The sequence below is a fragment of the Xyrauchen texanus genome, chromosome 41 (assembly GCF_025860055.1).
Source record: "Xyrauchen texanus isolate HMW12.3.18 chromosome 41, RBS_HiC_50CHRs, whole genome shotgun sequence".
NCBI lineage: Eukaryota > Metazoa > Chordata > Actinopteri > Cypriniformes > Catostomidae > Xyrauchen > Xyrauchen texanus.
The window spans coordinates 21,261,597-21,280,114 of record NC_068316.1 but is presented as its reverse complement, the minus strand read 5'-3'; the positions used below and the strand labels follow the sequence as shown (position 1 = coordinate 21,280,114).

General features: G+C 36.8%; 1 protein-coding gene across 1 annotated transcript in view; it reads right to left on the bottom strand.

Moving 5' to 3' along the window:
* Positions 1 to 18,518, bottom strand: part of LOC127634146 (POU domain, class 6, transcription factor 2-like) — a 163,449-nt gene that overhangs the window by 49,867 nt on the left and 95,064 nt on the right. The window contains exon 5 of the mRNA XM_052113540.1: positions 17,301 to 17,692. Coding sequence (XP_051969500.1) covers positions 17,301 to 17,692 — 392 coding nt within the window. The remainder of the gene's footprint in view (positions 1 to 17,300; positions 17,693 to 18,518) is intronic.

The following is an 18,518-nucleotide window of genomic DNA, read 5'->3' as shown; positions in this document are numbered from 1 at the left end:
TTTTCAAACAAATCTTTACATTCACTTTCACATTGTTCTTTTATTTTTGGTGATTCACATTCTTTGTGCAGATCACCATGCACCCACTGGGCAGGGAGGAGACTTTATAGTAAGAAAGACTAAAATTTTGATCTATTTCTCACCTACACCTATCGTATTACTTTTAAAGATTTGGATTTAACCACTGGAGTCTTATGGATTACTTTTCTGCTGCCTTTCTGTGCTTTTTGGACCTTCAAAGTTCTGGCCACCATTCACATTATATTCAATTGTATGGATCTACAGATCTGAGGTATTTTTCTATAAATCTTTGTTTGTGTTCAGCAGAAGAAAGTAAGTCATACACTTCTGGGATGGCATGAGGGTGAGTAAATTATGAGATAATTTTCATTTTTGGGTGAACGATCATGTTAATAAAGCATTTCATGAAAAGTTTATATTGCATTTCTGATGGCCACTAGAGGCCAAGTCTTACAATTTTTAATCTCTACTGTAATTTCCTGTAATAAGAAACATGAAAACAATAAAAACATCCAAAGCAAAATGATCAATTGTTGTTTGTCTTTCAGTGACTGAAAGCAAAATACTGCATGTGCTAATCTAAGTGAAGATGCGGAAGAGAATGTCTCTGTTTGATGTAACTTCAACTACTTTGATTCATCATGTCAAATTCTCCTCTCCGGCATTTAAACAGAATGCCATCTATTTTTACTTGCTGTTGTTTGACATACAAATTCAGCATTTGAATGGCTTTAATATTGGCTTAATCAATGGCTGGTGATCTTTTGATGGCCTCTATTCAATAAAGCCTAGCGTCAGCTGTGTGTAAGTTTCATAACTAGAATAATGGTAAATGATTACTCCTCCGCATGGCGTCTCAGAGTGAGCGGGGCAAATGAAGAGAAATGGTTGGGTTTGGAGCTGGGGCTGCCAGCTGCCATTTGAGAACTCACAACACAGAGATTAATAATGACTGAGCAGGGCTCTGTGGCTATAATGTGGTCAGAGGTCTGATCGATAACACACGCATCTATATACTGTATATACACTCACACACACACACACACGTTCTCTTGAGCGCAAATTTAAATACACACAAGCAAACTATAACACACTCTGTAACTTATGGGCATACACACACTCAGCCTCATCAGTAAGTAGAGTGATGAATGGACAAAAGTGGGATACAGCATTGATCTGACTCCTTGTGTTTGTCTGGGCAGTTTACAGGGGTCACAAAAACTTAGCAATTGTAGAATATTATTGGACATTTGCCTGTGTTAACATGGCACATTTATTATTTCAATTTGTGCATGTGTATGTTTGTGTATGTTTGTGTGAGTGTGTGTGTGTGTGGGGGGGGAGATAAATAGTTAGGAAGAAAAGGAGAAAAACTGTAAGGAATATCTACTCCATGTAAAAAAAGGGGCCCAGGACAGAACCTTGTGGATCACCGAGAGAGTGGTAGAGAGACAACATGACATTATAAGGGTCGAGAAGGAAGACCACTATATAAAATGAATGGGAGGAATAGCATATGATGGATGTAGGAATATAAGACACGCCTTAGAGTTAAAAGAGCTAATCGCCTTTTTGATAGAGGCATTATTCATTACTTTTTCTTTTTTTACTCTTAAGAGTAAACTCATGAAAATATGAGCCAATGATGCATAAATAATGATGCCCTTTTTGTCTGATTTTATTTGTGATATACATGTACTATATGTCTTCTGAATATATTATTGCAACGTAATTTTGATAAACAATTTTAAAGATTTTGGTCTTTCCCCATTGATGTAGAAATGAGCTCTACTTGACTGGAAATAGCATGTCATACCCAATATGGCTGATGAGTGAACTGACTTGCCTTAAGAGGGACTTTTATGATAAAGAAACATCTTTACAGCTTTCTGTGGTAATAAGACATTTACACAAGTCAGGTTCTCTCAATCTATTTTTATAGTGTAGCATTTTGTTATAGGGTTACTTTGAAGCTTATAATTATGTAAGTTAAAGAGCACTATTTCTGAAATTGATTTCTCTTATTAAAGAAAAGTTTCAATTCATTTTATGTTTTAATTTTTAATTCTCTAGAAGTCTAAATCATTGATGATTAATTGAAGATGCCAAATTATTAAGTTACAATTTGAATTTTTTTTTTTTTAGATGAAAACTCTGATCCAAATGTCTTGTTGGATGTCTTCTAAACTCTCTCTTTTTTTTTTCTAAAAAATAATCCCTCATTTAGACTAAATAAAAAGTTGCTTTGCTTTCCTCACTGGCTGCATCACATGCTTTATAATTATTCATACCGAACGGTGTGCTGCTGTTGATGGGCAATAGTCTTATTTTCTGCTTCAGTCACCAGTGCACATTTGTATTTTCATATAGTGGAAGTTTCGTTATGTAAGGCAATTTTCTGCCTTCTTAAGAAGGACTGTGTATTGGACTGAATTAATAAGAGAAAGAGAGAGAGAGAGAGAGAGAGAGAGAGAGAGAGAGAGAGAGAGAGAGAGAGAGAGAGAGAGCAGGGAGGGCATGGAAGAAAGAAATGGAGAGATTGGGACTGGCCGGAGGTTATGAAAAATAAATGTCTTGTTAAGCAGAAAATGCTGCGTTAAACAAATCTTTCTAAACATGAATAATTAACTAGTAAGTAAATTAAACCCTAATTACATACTCTTTAAGCAGCCTATTCTGATGAGTGTTACACACATCATGTAGAGTTACTGGAGAACAAGCAGAATCTGGTATCTGCAGAATCTTATTTGCATCTTTTTTCTACCAAAACAACATGAGAACAAGAGGTTGAATATAGAGTTTGTGATCAACAAGTTCTTGTCTTGTCTTGTATCACTCCAAGGGGGTTATTTTGTGATCATGACAGGCTGAAGTACATTATCTTGCCTATTTCATGGCTTATTACCAAATAATAAATGTGTTCACTGTACATAAAATATTGACTTGAGTTTAAATGATTGTATTTTGTGAGAAGAAAGAGACTGCGGAGTGATACGGGAGACATCAAACTAGCACAGTGGGAAACATTTGCCTGGGACAACAGTCAAGGATAAAGATTAGCGGTCATTATACTAGAATATTTAACTGCAGAATACCTCAGTTGACTAATTAGAATCAAGCTCCCCAAAGTGCCATTTATGATTAATAATAGATAATACCTAAAAAACAGAATGTCTTTTTGACAGATCTCAGGTTCAAATGAGTGAAAAGTTCAAAAGCAGGGATGTAAAAAAAAAAAAAAAGAGTATCAGTGAATGGGAGAGGGAGATGGAGCCTGCCGAGATTGTGTTCTTAAGGGGCCCCTATAAGAGACAAAAAGCATGAGTGTGTGTGTATATATTGTATGTCTGTCTGTGAGCATATGTGAGTTGAGAAGTCGCCTGACTTTGGCAGTGATGGGGTTTCAGGAGCGAGCTGTTATGATGGCTGATTGCTAGGGAATGGTGGAGAATGGACATAGAGAGAGGGTGGCAGATGAGAGGAGCAGAGGTATAGAAATGGAGGGAGGAGATGAGGCCAGCGTAATTGCAGCACTCGTGGGTCTGAGCCTCCTGTGGCACAAACCAGTACATTAGGACAGGAGGGGAGTGTCTTAGAGTGACGGGCGAGCAGGAAAGAGAGTGAAGATAAAGGAAAGTGGGGGTAAGAGATGGACAAGTAGGGGTGCAGAAGAGTCTGGAGAGGTTAAACAAAAGCAAGAAAGAAAACAAGGGTAAGTGAATGAGAGAACGTTTTGCCACATCTGCCAACGGTGAGAGAACATGTTTTTTTTTTTAGCCTAATATAATACAAATTTTGTGACTGTGGCGATATTTTTGCAAAATGATATTACGTGGCTCCTTAAACATATTTCGGCAGTTCTGAGGTGAAATGTTAAAAGTTTTCTTAATTTAAGGAAGTTTCTGCATTTAAGCAACATTATGTCAAAATGGTACAAAATGATTCTACCCAAATGCATGTGACATCAAATAAACAAAAGTTAAATCAGAGGTAATCCAAAAGTAATCTGATTAGAGACTACCCAACTGATTACAATTTTTATAATATATAGTTTTTGCTTTGGTTAAACTTAAAGTTAAATTTAGTCAATACGTTTAATATATATAAAAGATGTTTAATGAAGATATTGCACAAAATAACAATAGCGTGTCAAATGACAACAGAACAAAAAGTAAACAAATATTTTAAAAATATATATTAATTAATTCAAACATTTATCAACATCCGTTAGAAAATATTTTATCAACATAAACAAAATACGACATGTGATTTTTTTTTTTTTAATAATTTAAAATAGCATATAATGAGGATGCTGAAGTATGTTAAAAGTTATTTAGGAAGCATTGATTTAAAGGTCATAAGAAGATGTTGTTCACAATAAAGATCAGATTATCATTCTCACAATTTACCGTTTCCCATGTGAACCATGTAATGTTGCAGTTCTCTAAAGTTACCAGTCATTGGCGAGTTAATCCATTTTATTTGCTCAACAAAGCCATTTTTCTTGCATTTGGTGCTTGCCGACTGTTCATTTTGGACCCTGGGTGAGACAGAAAGTTTGAGAGTGACTTATATCGGCAGAAAGTTAGATATGGTAGAGAGATATAGCCAGAGGAGGAAGAGGTGAGTCGCCAGTAGAGTGAACCAGTAAACTGGTATTGGCTGAATACTGGGCAGCAGCCTGTAACTACTCTGTAAGGCTCTGGGTTGGGGGTCAGGGTAGACCCTTACACAGCTGAGAGAGAGAGAGAGAGAAAGAGAGAGAGAGAGCTTTTATTAACAGCAGCTAGATATGTAGCAGACTGCCATAGGCTCAGAGAGAATACAGCAACTGGACAAAAACTAAACAATATTTAACACTGTTACATTATCAAATGTGTGTGTGTGCTCCAAATTGTTTCATTTTGTTTATTTACTTTTTTATTTTATTTTCCTTGCGTCCTTCCTTGCCTTTTTTCTCTCTCACATTTACGATTAAACTGTATTATTTTCTTTTAATGGCCATTACTTTGGCAATACATGCCAATAAAGCTTGTTTGAATTTGAGAGCGAGTTAGAGAGTGGGATAGAGAGACAGCTAAGACATGATAGACAAATACCAGACAGGAGATCTCCGTGCAACCTCATTCTCATTCTCTCTCTCTCTCTCTCTCGCTCTCTCTCTGCCCTAGAATCATGGAAGCAGGCATAGTGGCAAGGTCAAGGACTAAGTAAACAGACAGCACGTACTGTAGTAGTATGACAGGGTGGGAGAGAGAGCGAGAACCATCAGGAGATAACGGCTACTACAGATTACTGTACACGCACCCTCACAAACACACAAGCAAAGATTTATTACATGGATGTGTGATGATTCAACACAGATCTCCACAATGTGATTGTATCTACAGTATATGCTGACTAATGGTTTTGAGAAATTATTTTTACATCCAAAATAATTGAATCCATCATCTTTATGCCATTACAGACTGATCTCATTGTGAATTTGACAACAGTAAGATGAAAGTTCTTCAGCTGAAATTGGTATATGTTAACCGAAATTTGAACCACTGCCCCCAGTGGATGAAGCTGGAAGTATTTTGTAATGCACAGTATGAGCACGTGTGAACAGTTTCCGGGTGAAATTTCCACAGACTGGTGCCAAAAGTGAGTTGAAAAATGAGTTATTTTTTGTTGACGTAATACAGTCAACATAATGTAAATGTGTATTTTATGGAGTAAAAATTATACATACGAATCATGCAAGTCATTGCTTATATGAATGCAATTACTTGCATTCATGTAAGTTTTCCATGTGACCAGAACCTGTGTCTCCGAGGCTCAGAGACCCATCAGTAGTGGCAAGGGAAATGGCAAATCTGTATTGATGCAAAAATGTCTGAAAGGAGATGGCTCTTGTCAGTAACTAGGCAGAATGGGGTAGATATCAAGGTATCAGAACATTCGGTAGTAACATGTCAACTTCCCATGTGATTATATTGGCCATTATGGGCTGGCTTTGATTTAACAAATCAATAGTGATTTCTAAATGTAAAACAAATTAAATTCATAGCAATCAATTCTCACATATGATATTTATAATTTATCAAATTAACTTGGGGTCCCCTGATTTTTTGTCAAAACTAGAATACTAGAAACAGAAAACTAGAATTATTTTCATATTATTGCGTGACAAAGCAAAATTGTCCATTATCTGTTCCAGTTTTCATAAATAATAAAAAATGTATTTATTTATTTTTACGTCGGACAATTCTAAACAAACTCTAAACAAAGAACTGTTTTCTGAAGGAATATACAGATTGGGTAGGGGTTAAAGGTGCAGTATGTAAGATTCAGAAACCCTTGTTATTAATGACACCTGTGGACGTCAAGTGAACTGCAGCCAGCTACCTGTTGCTCGTGCTCGTGCACACGCTCCATAGCGACGCGAGCGAGCGAGCATCTGCCTAAACAATGACATAACATACAATGAGTCTGAATGTGATAGACTGGCATCATAACAGATGAGGTAGCATAACTAAAATTACACAGTTATGATTGTTTTACTACAAACTTTTGAGACTAAACTAAAACTATTATCAGCTAACATAGCATACTAATACACACATACAACTACATATTACCGAACTATACCAGACAGTTTACTGTTGCACTGTTATGTTGCACTATTGTATGTTTTGTATGTCATATGTTGTACTACGATCAAGAAACCAGTGTGTTTGCTTAAATTTATCCTGTTTACCTGACTTTTTGTATAAAGAGATGATTGTTGAAATTCCTTGAAAGTTACCAAGCAAGGTAGCTTGCAATTCGTCAGTGTTAGCAGGCAAGATTTGGCAAGATAGCGGTTTTGAACCGAACGAAGATCCCTCCAGGAATCAAATTACCTGCCGATGTTCACTCTAGATTTTACTCGACCACGATCACGTTTACGCTTATCCAGATTGGATTCAGTGGATAAATGTTGTTGTTGTTTTGTTTTTTGGCTTACTCTGAGTTTGTGTAGAGTCGGTGTTGTGCTGGGAACCGGACATTTGCTGGATTCCATCTCTAAGATAACGTTACCTAGTGTTGTAGTTTGTCGCTGTTAAATAGCGGAATAGAAGCTATAACTGTCTGAGGCAAGGCTCTCAGGAGCACAACCTTCACATAAAAATCAGCCTACAGGCTTTAATAGGCAACCTAGGAAGCCTGGGTAGGGCTCATTTTCTAAGTTGCGTTACAAGCCGTTCACACGTTGGCAACATTTTTTTTTTTACATATTGCACCTTTAAGGGGATCTCCCTTAAATATTTTGTGAATGCTCAATTGAGTCTTAAATGAACAAAACCGACACCCTAACCTAAACCAGTAACCGAAACCTAACCAATAGTGTCATAAAAAGCAAATGTGAGATGATAGAGAATTAACCTTAAAAACCTAATCATTTAAATCTAGTTTTAAATTAACAAAACCATGGTCTCTTCCATACATCATACCGATAACCTAACCTAAACCTAATCAACAGTGTCATAAAAGCAAATGTGAGGGAAGAAACACAATAGATTTTTTGCGTAAATCTCATTTCTTATAGTTATAGTAGTTATAGTAACATAATGCTATGAGACCAGGTTGTCATTTTTGGTTCCTTGTTCGAGATCAGCAGGTTTAAGTAGCTGGTATGGTGATGATATACACCTTTTCTTTATAGGAAAAATGCAGGTACCCAGCACTGTGAAAAAGTGTCTGACTGTGTGTGTTGGTGTTACTCCTTTCTCTCTCTCTCTCTCGCTCTCTCTCTCTCTCTCTCTCTCTCTCTCTCTCTCTGTGCCACAGATCAGTGTATGTGTGGCTCAGGGCTGATGTAAGCCACTGGAGTGGCAAATTACAGCAGACCTACAGCTGTAGGCTGACATTATGATTAATTTGATCAGTAATTTCTCCTGTTTTTCATTTTAATCGCTGTGGCCATTCTACTGTGGCAGGTCTCTCAGATCTAATTAAGATCAATTCCGGTGTAACCAGCTTGCCCATCGAGGCCCCTCACCCCTCCCCTTTCTCAAATCCCGAGTCCCCTTAGCGTGGTGAAACCCCATTGCTCCAGTCAATCAGCACCTGCAAATCCAACCACCCCACCAATCAGCCAATTAACACACTCAGGCAAATTTCATAATCTCCACTGTCTGTTTGTCGTCACAACAGCCCTGATTCTACCCTCCCCTACATTTTTAATGCTTGTATGTCTCTCTCCATTCTCCGTTGCTCTCTGAGAACAGTTTGCTGGGATGTAAAATAATCAAAAGGTTTTTCTGATACAGATAGAAGAGACTTTGAACTTTGATGTTATACAATTGTGATAGTAATATTTGCTAACAATGTGTTATGGCTTACAGTAGCATAGAATACTCTCATAAACCTTCAGTTTTTGACTTGTGGGAAGGGGATGCGACTTAAAGTGATGTTCCAAAGGAAAGCGAGAAAATGAATCCTTTCACGAAGGACCCTTCCATAAGATTATAAGCAAAGGGTACATTCATACAGCAATGCCATGTTCCTTTTAGAGTACCTACTTCAAAGTCTCTGCAAGAGTGAGTGGGTGTAACGGTTACCCTGTCTTGTCTCACTGTTGCCCTTTGTTTGTAATTTTGTCACTTTTGTTATTCCTTAGTTTTCACTTTTGTCACCCTTGTACCTCCATAGTCTTGTTTTCCCTCGTGTTCACTGTTCATTGTTTTCACCTGCCCTTGTTAATTTGCCTTTGGTTTCTGTTAATCACCTTGTCACCTAGTTTGTGTTCTGTTTGTTCATTGGCCCCTTTTTCCCATGTTTTTGTATTTATATCCTGGTTTTTGGTTTAGTCCTTGTCTGTCGTTGAATGCTGTTGTACGTAGTTTGTGCTCGCTCCCATGCCTGTGTTCCCGTGTTCCAGTTCCTGTGTTTTGTTTTCCTTTGCCCATTGTGGTAGTTTTGTTTATTCATGCCTGTTTGTTTCCTTCAATCAAATAAACCCGCATTTGGATCCTCATCCCTTGTCTGACTCTGACCTCATTCGTTACAGTGGGGCATAGGCAGGGTTGGGGAGTAACGTAATAAATGTAATGGGATTATGTATTTAAAATACAAAATATAAGTAACTGTACTCCACTACAGTTACAATTTAAATCATTGGTAATTAGAATAGTTACATTCAAAAGTATTTTGATTACTGAAGAGATTACTTTGCATTTTATTGTCATTTGTTTCATTTAATATTTAGTTCTTTCAGATGGAAAACATTTATACATATAAATGATGTGATCCAAAGTGCATTTGAACAGCGGTGAAACACTTTTTTATGATGTGTTTCATACAAGCAGACAAGTAAATTTGGAGCAAAAGAAAATAGAAATAAACCTTGTGTAAATTGTCAGCTTTACGCTAAGCTAAAATACTATTTCTATCCATTTTACATGCACGTGTTGCCAGACATGATTATATTTTTTTATCAAAAAAATTAACGTTGGATCATAATTTCTATTTTTCTTGTAAGACTTTTGATATTAGGGCAAAATAATATTCTTGATAATAATTTTTCGACAGTTTTTGTGCCAGAAGAATACTCTGTAATTTTTTATTATATTTTAAATTAAATGAATTATATTACATTATAATATATTATAATCTTGTTTATAATTATATAAAATATGAGATATCTCTTTAAATAGCTTTAATGAAGTTGGTACTTAGTAATTAACTTTTAACTTGCTACTATTTGTTTCATAATTACAGCTGCCACTAATAAAATTCCTTTTGCCAGACTTCACTTCCTTTTAAAAATAATACATTTTAATTAATCTTTATAAAGGACCGTAGGTACTGAGACTTACAGTACCAAAAATGACTGTCTAAAGTTTTGGCCAAATAAATAAAATATTTAAAAACGAGAGAGAGATAGACAGAGGGAGAGAGTGTGCAGATGGTTAGCACTTCACTTTTGTACACTGGACATACTGACTGTGGTATTATCAGAGTGGGATGCTAACAAGCTGTCATGTTGTCAATTCAGCTACAGAAGGCCTCTATTTGGGCCTTTAGGTGTCTTCAGATAATAGGAGACCTGTCTGCCCTCCCTTACCAAAATGATTACACCCAAAGAGAGAAATGGGGGAAAGACCTGTGGGACCAGAAGGGATAATTATGATAGACCTTGGAAATACACATTCCCCAAATTCTCTCTTGGTGTTCGCAGTGGCTGTCCCGAATGGCCAGAAACAGCACTCTGGTGAAGCATACTGCAACTTTCTCAGCCAAATGTAGACATAAGCCCAATTACGGTCTCAAGCCCCACAATAGAGATAGCTTGCATACCCTGCTACACGCATACGCAATCACATTGCTTAAGTGGTAATGCGGACCCCAATGAAGAGGGAACTTCAAACCCCTCCTGAATCCTGACACATGCACACTTATCACACTCTTTTTCTCACTCTCACACATAGCACTCGGGTAACACAGTGAAGGGTTGGGAAATGATGCTGTCGTCCCTGGTGCCAATATGTCTTTGGATTAACAAGAGGGTTGCACAATGACTCAGCTGTAAATCTAATCCCCTTGGGTAAAGAAACCAGACAGCACAGCCCAAAAACCTGGAGAAAAGATCTCAGATATTTTTTCACAATCTTACTCTTAAATTTTCTTTAGGAGACAATTGTTGGTATACAGTATAGAACTATAAAAAATCTTAATAACTTTACTCCGAACATTAATCAAGGAGGAATTTAATGAAAAATTTGATTGCAGAATTTAGTATCTTTGCAAATCTGAGCACAATGATATTGTTGAGATCTTTTCTGAAAATCTAGAAGAGACACCTGTGAGATTACTTGGGTCTTTGCCAGGAGGAATGTATTTTTTTTATTATTATTATTATTTATTATTTTAAAACAGGAAACTTAAGGTAAAGTCTCAATTGTTGTCCAGTTAAACTCATCTCAGACTATGATCAAGTTTTTGATATTATCAAAATGTAATTTTCAATTTTCCTTTCCTATGTATAAAACAGCCTGATCTCAAATTAAAATCGGCAAGTGTGTGCCAATTTTTCTTTAGCCGAAATCGGTATACGTTGACCGAATTTGAAAACACTGCCTCCAGAGGCTAAAGTGGTAAGTGTTTCTGTGCGTATCAACAAATGTGACATCCATTTATATCCAGGAGAGGTCGCCAGAAGCCAGTTGTAAAAATAAGTGGTTTCAGCTGAACAGGGTGTAAAACAGTGAAAACCCTAAACTTATTTTATTTAATCTTCCCCCAACCAAAACCCAAATCTAACTCTAACCATTAGTAGAGACTAGATGCAATGTTAGGGACAAAAATTCAACCTCCTTATCATGCTTGTTATTGTTTATACAAACATGATTACTTCCCCATTTGATTGGGCATTGAACTGTGGTCTCCAATGCAACTGACGCAATGCGCTACCACTCAAGCCAGGAGCATACTGTTGCCAATCCTAGGGTAACGAAACTTTCAGAAACAGCATGCCGACATCCCATGTGATCATGCTGGGATAAAACTAGAAATATTTGCACATCCATTTTCATTTAAGACTTTAAACAAATCTAGACTTGGCAATGCAGCTATCCTCTGATGATGATGCTCCAGGTCAAGCGTTTGAAGACCCCGCAAAAAGCTTGGTCACTCCCACCATTTACTCTATCCCACCTCTGAAACACCTGATTCACAATCAGAAGGGATTGATGATTACTTAACAAATCGAATCAGGTGTGCTTCTACTGTAAATGAAGACATATGGAATGGCTTGCCATTCTTATGGAATCCCTTGGAAACCACTTGTTCTGGGCTATGGAGACCATTAAGTGTGGGCCCCAAAGGGTCCATCTGGTGAATATAAAGGGCCTGGAGGGACAGAAGGTGAAACAGATGGCTAAACTGATGGCAGCCATAAAACGGGGGAAGGGGGAATGGGGTTGCAGTACAGCACAGTGCAATAAGGTCTGTGACGCTGATGAATGCGAGGACAGCTGGAGAGGCAACCCTGGTCTTTCTCAAACTAAAATGAAGCCACTGGGACATGTAGGGAGGAGGGCATGTTATTAGTGACAGACTGAAGCAGACAGATGAAAAGAGGAAGAGAAGCAGATAAATAGATAGACAGACAGAGGGAGAAAGAAGGGAAGGGTTGTCATTATACATGCAATAATATGAATGGATCACCTACGTTTGTCTTTTAATACATAAGGTGAATTCAATATAATGGGGTCATATTATACATTATATTGAGAAATGAGCAACAACACTCATACACTAGCTTGCGGGTTTGCCATTGTATCAAATTAAATTTTTAAGTTACCACAGAACAGAGCTGTAGATGCTACATAGAGCTGGACCCAGCATAAGGTTTGACAGACTTTCCTGCTTATTATTGTTAGTTATTCTTGTGTTTAGAAATAATAACATCTAACCTGATATTTTATCTCAAATGATCAACCAAAATTGGATTCCACATGATAAGACCCCTTTAGAGCACTGAGCTGACTAAAGAAACAGTGTTTCATGTGTGCCATCAGTGGAATCAGTGGAAAACTTATTTTTTTCACTGGCATATGGAGCTTTGGACTTCCCAATGATATAAACGATGTCAATAAACAAATCTGCTAAAATTCAGACCAGTTTAACGCAACATCCGCTGCATATGCTATACATTTTCAGAACATGTCAATAAATGATTATCATGAAATTGTTTCAAATCAAGTTACACCAAAAACATCATTACTCATAATTCAATATTCTGCAGCTCTTCATTTTCAATAATAGTCTATTGCTTTCGCTAGCAAGATGACCAGGATAAACTCTTTAAAAATAAACTTTCAATTTTCATTCTTTTTCAGGGACAGGCTTGGAAAACTGGTACCTCCTCCAGAAACAATATTTGTAATATACAAGATTTCCCCAGACAGATTTAATAATTCAATTGAATTACTGCCCCATTCTCTAACATTCATCCTAGACCTCGTCTCACTCCAGAGCTCCATTCTTTCAGACATGTTGTGAATAATGTAGAAGAATGAATTCTTTGAGTGAGGCGACATCATATTTAGGGGTCATTACATTGAGTCGATCTGTCTCGACTACCCCTGTGCCATATGGCACTCTAGAAGAGCTGCTCCCATCGTGAGTCAACTTTTATTATAGCTTTAAATAACTTTTACAGTGTAAACAAAAAGCAAACCAGTTGGGGAGCAATACAAGGAATGATGGTGGCTATGGTGAAGTGAATTTCAAGACCTATGAAATTGTTTGACGAGTGCAGTTTTCTTTCCTGTTTTGACTTACTGTATTTTCTATTGAAACAGGAAGTTGGAGTGGGACATATCCAAGGGCTTATCATGTTTTGTATAGCCAATAGCCTTTATTGTACATCACAGCCACAAACATTTTTTGCTACTTGCTACATACTGCAAGTCAGAATTTAGTTGTATTAGAGGGACATTCTCATTCTAGAGGGCATGTGCTTGGAAAAATTTGTGATTGTAAGATAGATTGTATGTATTGTGTGTAAAAATAATATGTAAAAAATATATTTTTGGTCAATTTTCCCCAAAAAGAAAACCTGATCTTATGACATCATGACATTTGCCCTTTTTTCAAACCAAAATTACGTGATATTACACCTTTAGCTGCAGTTTCCCAGTGATTTATCCAGTGGGGGGGTGCCAAACGCGAGTTACATTTTGTTGTAATCAGATGAGGTTTTTAAGGGGAATATTAGACAGATGTTTTAATAAGTAAATTGTACCTTCCCAACAGGGCTTGACATTAACACCCATCCACCAGCCAAATTTGATTGATTTTGATTAAAATATATTGTCCCGAAGGAGATTTGTCTTGGACATACATTGCACCTGTTGTTAGAAAACATAGCACAGCCACATTTGTCATTCATAATTAAATATATAGCAAATACACACACTTGGATTGCCACTGAAAACACATTGCACAATCCCTTCATAAAATGTAACTTCATCCAAAATGTATTTGTACAGAATAAGATTAATACTACAGGTAGCTTTTGTACTTTTAGCTTGCTATTCATTGAAAGCTTTGATGGACAAGGGGATAAAAGAGTTCTTAAAACCATTCAGTCTGCACTTGGGGACTATAAAGTGTCTGCCTGAGAGTAGGACCTGGTACTCTGGATGGAGGACATGGGTGGGGTATGAAATGAACTTCTGGGCCAGTCTGTTGATAATTTCACTGAAAATATCATGTGGGATGGGATACTGCTCTCAAGGTGAGGTGAGTAATTCTGGATTTCATCTGTACACCAAGATTACCAAATCAGGCTGCTCTGAACTACAGCATGGTAGAAGAGAAGCAAAGCTTTCTAGTTAACACCAAAAGCCTTCAATCTATGGACAAAGTCTCCTTGTCAGATAATTGTAAATATGTACACCCAGAAATTTGAAGAAATCAACCTAGCCTATGTTGCAGTTTCATGGAAAAAGTCAATAGTGACTGAGTTTAATCTAACAAACCTCTCTGTTTTATTAGCCATTTAGTACTAAATGGAATTAATAACAGTGTAAGTTGCAGTACAAGGTTTATAAACCTGTTATGCTCTTGGTTTTTTTATAACAACTATTATTGTTGATTTTTAGGAAGACTGTCTGTATTCTCCTTACCACAGTAATGTGGAGCCATCCATGGTCTAACCTGTGGCAATGGCCTTATCATTACAAATGCCACTGTTAAAAAACATAAGAACAATGGTACATTTTCATAAAGGGGTTAAAAGAGGTTAAAATCTGGACTACCACAGACCAATTAACAAATTATTGACAATTTTTTTCTCCTGTTCTGTCCTTCTTCAGTTTGCCTTTAGATATTGTAAGAGATTATTTAAATCATTAGGCCTCTGAACTCATATCATACTTGTTCAAATAAAATGTCCAATGCATGCAGTTACAGTCTCCAGTTGGTTTCATCACTTTTTGTAGGATGGGGGATTTTGGCCAGTGAAAATACAAACATTTTTAAATGCCATTAGCCACAGTGGCCGATTAGCCAAAAGGTTAATTTTAAGCCCTGCTCTCTAACCTAAAGCACCAAAATCATACATTATAAATCTCCTATAATACCTTACAAGCGCGGCCGGATGTGGGCATGGGCAGGGGAGGGCTGAGTCCACCCAAATGTGAGTCTTGGCCATCCAATCAAATGTTTGGCAAACACAGCATTAAATAAAATATTTGATTTTAAATTAACTGTGTATTGGTTACAAGCAATTTGGGGGTGGGCTATGTGTTGCAAACATTGAGGGTGGGCTGTACCGTCCCAACCAATCCCAAATTCGCACCAGAAATTTGTAGTATTTTTCTGTTTTTGTCATTGGCAGAAAGCAACAACACACTCAAGAAGTGGCAGCTGCAAACCAGCGAGTCAAAGAAGTCACGTGAGCGAGAACAGTAATACGAGATATTAAATCTAATATAAATCTAATATGAGACACAAGAAGCCTGGTGGTGTCTCTAGCAGTGACTATGGTGCTTTTGTTAATGTACCACAGATACCCTCTTCCCGCTCATCAAATAGCTCCCTCTCCCTCCACCTCAGCTCCCAAAAATCACACTGTGGTGTTCACCAAATACTGGACCTGAATCGTAAAGCACAATATCCACCAATATTAGCTGATTGTACCGTTCGTGGCACTGACTGGATAAAGTGTTTTGCAGGATGCGTGCTTCTGTTTCTCCTGTTGTATGTGTCGCTGAGAGATGCTATCTTTACATGCATCTTACTCTTTTATTTACATATTCTTACAGCACTGTGACAGTTCATTGTTTTTTGTAATTACGCTTTAAACGACCTATGGAGCTGACATGGCATTACTTTCCATTTATCCATCCATCTGTCCGTCCATCCATAGTTACTGCATTTTCACATCAAATTTTCTCCGAATTTTAGATTATGAGCCAAACTCGTCTGTCACAGGACAGATCATAGTCTAAAAGACCTGATTTCAGTCATAACTACATTTTTCGCCTTTGTAGGGGATATAACTGCTAATTACATTTCTATTTAACCAATTAACCTGAAAAGTAAAAGATAAATAATCATAATTTCATATAATAAATGAATTTACTTCTTTAAGCAAAATTACTTCTTTAAGCAGTTCCCATCTTTGTTCAAATATTAGGTTCTTAATCTCATGTTATTGATCTCTCCATATATTTCTTTCCACTCCATCCTCGTATTCTTCCTTGATATTATTTCTCTCCACTCCATCCTTTTATTCATGTATATTCTGATTTGTTCTTGTAATTTGCTTTAAGATTAAGTCTATTGCTGTATTTTATTTAAGGTTGTCAGCATTCACTTCAATCTTACGATTTTGTACAACGGTAATCCGTTTCTTTATTTCAATAGGTTATATTTTTAATATGGGGAATAAGTGTAAATATAGGTGTAATGGGCCTTATGATCTAAACAATTACGCCATGTTACGCCAATTACAGACATGAAAATTGTAGAGTACCACTACAAATGGTGCATTAAAATGAAGAAAACAATTCCCATGTGGATAAAGACAGATTGGTAGGCTTAATTTATCCCTTTACCACTAAAATTCTTGAATAAAGGCTTGAAGTTAACCGACATTTAATGTTGCTGAGTGATACAGATACTTTGGCTTGGTCTCTGAGTCAAACATCGAACACTATCGGTGAGCTTCCGTAGAAGTTAATCACACAGGAATAAGTGTGTAAATGTTGTGGGTCTGTAATATAAGTGTTAAAATGTATCATTTTCAAATGAGGTGTTAGAGTAAAAGGGTTTTGATATAATAACATAGCAGTGTGTGAGTAATAGAGCAAAAATTATGTTCTTATAAAGTCATAAACATAGTGCTCGTGATGTGTGTGAAAGTGAATAAAATGCAGTTGTTGCAGAGCCTCTAGAGTTCAATTCACCAGGAAACTGCGACGAAAAAGTATAAGTAAAAGTCAGTTTGCCAAAATGTAGTTATAGTAACATTCATTGTATGAGACTAGGTTGGTATATTTTAATACTTTTTACTCTCTGTATATCTGCTAAAATTTAATTGTGTCAAATTTTAAGAGAACACTAGCAAATAAATGGCCTCAAATAATATTCAAATTTTCATTTTATCTTTAATCATTTCTTCCTTTTTTTGCCTAGAATACTGTGAATAAAATTAGACAGGTATTAAAGGAAAATGGTCAAAAACTTTTGTATCCTTAGCACCCAAACTTTTATTTTATTTACTTTTCAAATCTTACCTGTAGTGGAAGAGGAGGCGTGACAGGTGAGGGCAAGCTATGAGCTGGTGATTGGTTTTGCCTGTGAGTGGGGGTGGGAGACTGGGGAGATGGAGCTGAGTTATGATTGGAGGAGGTGGAGCTCGGGGAAGGTCCAGTCACTTTTGATTGGATCGGAGGAGTTAACTGATGACTGGGTGGTGGGAGATGCGTTGGACCGCAGAGTTGCTCTCGTTCTCGTTGCTCTCGTTCTCGTTGCTCTCGTTCTCGCTCGCGATGCTCTCGTTCCCGCTGCTGTTGATGATGATGCTGTTGTTGTTGCTGTTGATGATGATGCTGTTGCTGTTGCTGGTGATGCTGCAGCTGCTGTAGCTGTTGGAGGTGCTGGAGCTGTGAGTTAAGGGATGAGGTAGCTGTGATGGGAAAAAGAGAGACAATGGCAGAATTCACTGAAAATCAACAATTTCTCATTAGTTAGTTGAATCAACATGCTTTTGTGTTGGTTAGTTGGTAAAGCATGGCACTTCAAAAGCCAAGTATCTTGTTTCAAGTCCCAGGAAATGCATGGACTGATACAATGTGTCCCTCAAATACACTTTAAGATGCTTTCATTAAAGGTGTTTTGCTGATGTAAAGTTTTTCTTATGCACTGTAAAACATTTCATTATAAGAAATCAAGTTAAGGAAACTTATATGATGACAAAATAAAAAAATATGCAAAGAAAAATGTTTATGTGCATTATATGAACTGGGAATGTATACACAAGCAGGTGAAATCAAAATGGTGCAATTATTAAATTATTTTATATGTGTAATTAATAATGATTAAATATAAATACACATTTTTACATAAAACATTTGCATTTTAAAATGTTAATTATTTAAATAAATAAATATATAAATAAAAACATTTATAATTATATTTTTGCATGTATCTTATCTTTTTTTTATTTAATTTTTTTTATAAAGTTTCACAATTCACTTTACAATTTAAGCTGATGTAACCTTGTCTCGGGCAATGTGATGGTGTTTGTATTACTTAGTGCTTTCCTTAACCCGTAATTGCAGGACCATCACTGATTGCTGCCCATTACATACTACTTTTTGGTTCATTGTAAGCATTGAGGGGCCCAAGAAGCATCTGAGTTAAGAACCATCCAGCAAAAAGATGTTCTGGTCTTTTGAAGTCAAAGTACCTTCTCCATCTCCAGTCTAGAGGACTCTCAGACATAATTTGAA